Below are 2,454 nucleotides of genomic sequence, written 5' to 3'. Positions count from 1 at the left end.
TGTGGCTCTGGCCTATAATTCTAGCTCCTTCGCAGGCTGAGGCTGGTAGATGCCTTGAGCACTGTGGGTCTATGGTCAACCGGCATGCATGCTCAGGCTACCCTTTGGGAACTGAGGGGTACAAGGTTGAAAAAGGAAGGATGAAATCATGGCAGTCAAGAAACTTTGCCACACAAAATGGCAGTCCCATGTGGGGAATGTTATGTATAGTGAAACTGCAAGTGATTCCAACCTCTTTTGATGTAAAAACACCCACAACAAACCCCTGTGGATCATAGAACAAATCTGCTTTGTAAAATTGGCAGCAAATATTTTCCAAAAGAGAAATAAAATATAAACCACAAAACTTGGGAATTTAAACCTTCATTTAGATGGGAGTGTGAAGTTGACTAGAAGACGACAACTTCCACCCCTGCCTGGAGAAAACTGGACATTTGAAACGTATGTCCTGCGCCCAACCTGACATTTTATAAACTTCTGCTCACTTGCTGAGATGACTCTCCTGCTGAAGAACCTAAGAGGGAGTGAGGGCCAAGGAGAGCCGGAGACACCATGCTTCTGAACTCCATTTGCTGGAAACTGCAGGAAGGTCCTGCTTAAAGGATTTCCATAGGTGCCAGGTTGGCCAGTGAGGATTGGGATGCTGCCACTAGCCTGAAGCAGATGCAGGACTCTTTTATGGTGGTATGAGAAGCAACTGGGTACAAAAGAGTCAGGAAACGGAGGAGTCTCTCTGTAACTAAGACTCCTCTTCAGTTAGACCATGGATATGACAAGGCCCCTTTTGGGTGCTGGATCCAACCCCTGCCATCTCCTTCCCAAGCACTATTTGCTCTGACTATAGAACTATGTCAAATCACGAGCATCACATCAAGAGCTTGAGAATCTGGGCAAACAAGTCCCTATTTTTTATTTTTCTGTACACAAAAGCATCTTATGTGCGGCAAGAGGGTCTCATCCGGCTGAAGCAGCTTCCATGTTTGCCGTCCTCTTCAGGCCATCTCTGCAGGTGGACAGATGTTTAATCCAGCTGGAAAGTGGGAGAGAGAAGAGCGAAGACCTTTAGTGTGACTTTCTCTTGGAGTTCCCCCAAACCGTGGCTTCTTCCTCTGGGCTTGTGACTGCCGAAACCCAAGAGGCCCCTTTTTCTACTCTTAGGCAGGAGCAACTCGCTCCTCGCCCCGCCTTTTAGGCTCAGGGAAGCACAAGGAGCAGGGCTGACGGCCCTCGCTGGCCTCTCTCCCTAGAGAAGCGCCCCCCCCCCGTCCCAGAGCCCCTCCATCCTCCCTGCCCCCCCATCTCACCTTGATGAAGCCGATGTCCTTGGCGTACTGGCGGAAGCACTGGCGGCACATGTTGAGCCCGTACTTGCGGATCAGGCCGTGGCGGTTGGAGCAGACGCGGCTGGGAGGGGAAAGGAAGAGGCCTGGGGGTCAGCTGGGGGGCAGGAGGGACCCCCCACTCCCTGTACTCCCCCCTCGGAGGAAGCGCCCCCTCAGCCCCCCCCGGTCTCGGCTGCCTTTCCCCCCCCCGCCCTCTTAGAGCCCCAGAGGAGGGGGGCCTCCTTCTCTTTCCCTCCCTGGGGCGCCTCATGGCGGCGGGGCTCCCTTCCCTTCCCCCCCCTTCCGCCCCCTCCCTGATCCTTTTCCCCCCCTCACCGCCTCCCCCGCTCCCTCCCCCGCCCGCCACCCACCAGGATCGGGACCCCTGGCCGAACTTCCTCGGGTGGCTCCAGTAGAGCTGCTGGTGCCCCATCTTGCTCGGCGCCTGGCGAGGAGGGAAAGGCCGCGCCCCACTGCGCACGCGCGGGCGGAGGAAGAGCCTCTCCCGTCGTGCCCCGCGCCCCCGCCTGCCCCCTCTCCCTGACGCCGCGCCCCCGCCGGCCCGAGCCCCGCCCCCTCCCCCTGACGTCGCGCCCCCGCCTGCCCGAGCTCCGCCCCCTCCCCTGACGTCACGCCGCGCCCCCCCGCCAGCCCGAGCCCCGCCCCCTCTCCTGACATCACGCCCCACCCCCGCCCGCCCGAGCCCCGCCCCTCCCCTGACGTCACGCCGCGCCGAGCCAAGAGCCAGTCCTGCGCGCCTCTTTGCCAGCCGGGCGCGGTGGCGCGTGCCTGTAATCCAGCTACTCCTGGAGGCTGAGTCTGGCGGATCGCTTGAGCTCAGGAGTTCGGGGCTGCTGTGGGCTATGCCGATCGGGTGTCCGCACTAAGTTCGGCATCAATATGGCGAGCCCCGGGGAGCCGAGGCGCGCCAGGTTGCCCAAGGAGGGGTGAACCGGCCCAGGTCGGAGACGGAGCAGGTCAAAACTCCCGTGCCGATCAGTAGTGGGACCGCGCCTGTGAATAGTCGCTGCAGCCGCGCCTGGGCAACACAGCGAAACCCAGACTCGCCTTTTGCTGATTAATGCAACGAAAGAATAATAATAATAGTAGTAGTAATAATAATAATAATATT

At 58.6% G+C, this 2,454-nt stretch overlaps 1 protein-coding gene across 1 annotated transcript; it reads right to left on the bottom strand.

Moving 5' to 3' along the window:
* Positions 1-878: 878 nt before the first annotated feature.
* LOC308575901 (small ribosomal subunit protein uS14) lies at positions 879-1,844 on the bottom strand. The gene is made up of 3 exons (XM_081175035.1): positions 1,694-1,844; positions 1,305-1,404; positions 879-1,030 (listed from the first exon to the last, which is right to left on the bottom strand). Exons 1-3 carry the CDS (start codon positions 1,753-1,755, stop codon positions 1,022-1,024), a joined length of 171 nt encoding a protein of 56 aa, XP_081031161.1. The 5' UTR covers positions 1,756-1,844; the 3' UTR covers positions 879-1,021.
* Positions 1,845-2,454: the final 610 nt, after the last annotated feature.

The sequence above is a fragment of the Podarcis bocagei genome, assembly GCF_964188305.1.
Source record: "Podarcis bocagei genome assembly, chromosome: 1".
In the NCBI taxonomy this organism is placed as follows: domain Eukaryota; kingdom Metazoa; phylum Chordata; class Lepidosauria; order Squamata; family Lacertidae; genus Podarcis; species Podarcis bocagei.
Note: the sequence above shows the minus strand (reverse complement) of the source record. Positions and strands in the feature narration are given on the sequence as shown.

Bases quoted from the DNA above. Each gene is read 5' to 3' on its own strand.
- LOC308575901 (XM_081175035.1), bottom strand. From the start codon at position 1,755: ATGGGGCACCAGCAGCTCTACTGGAGCCACCCGAGGAAGTTCGGCCAG. The intron at 1,405-1,693 runs GTGGGTGGCGGG...TTCCCCTCCCAG, and splicing joins GGCCAGGGGTCCCGATCCTG to CCGCGTCTGCTCCAACCGCC.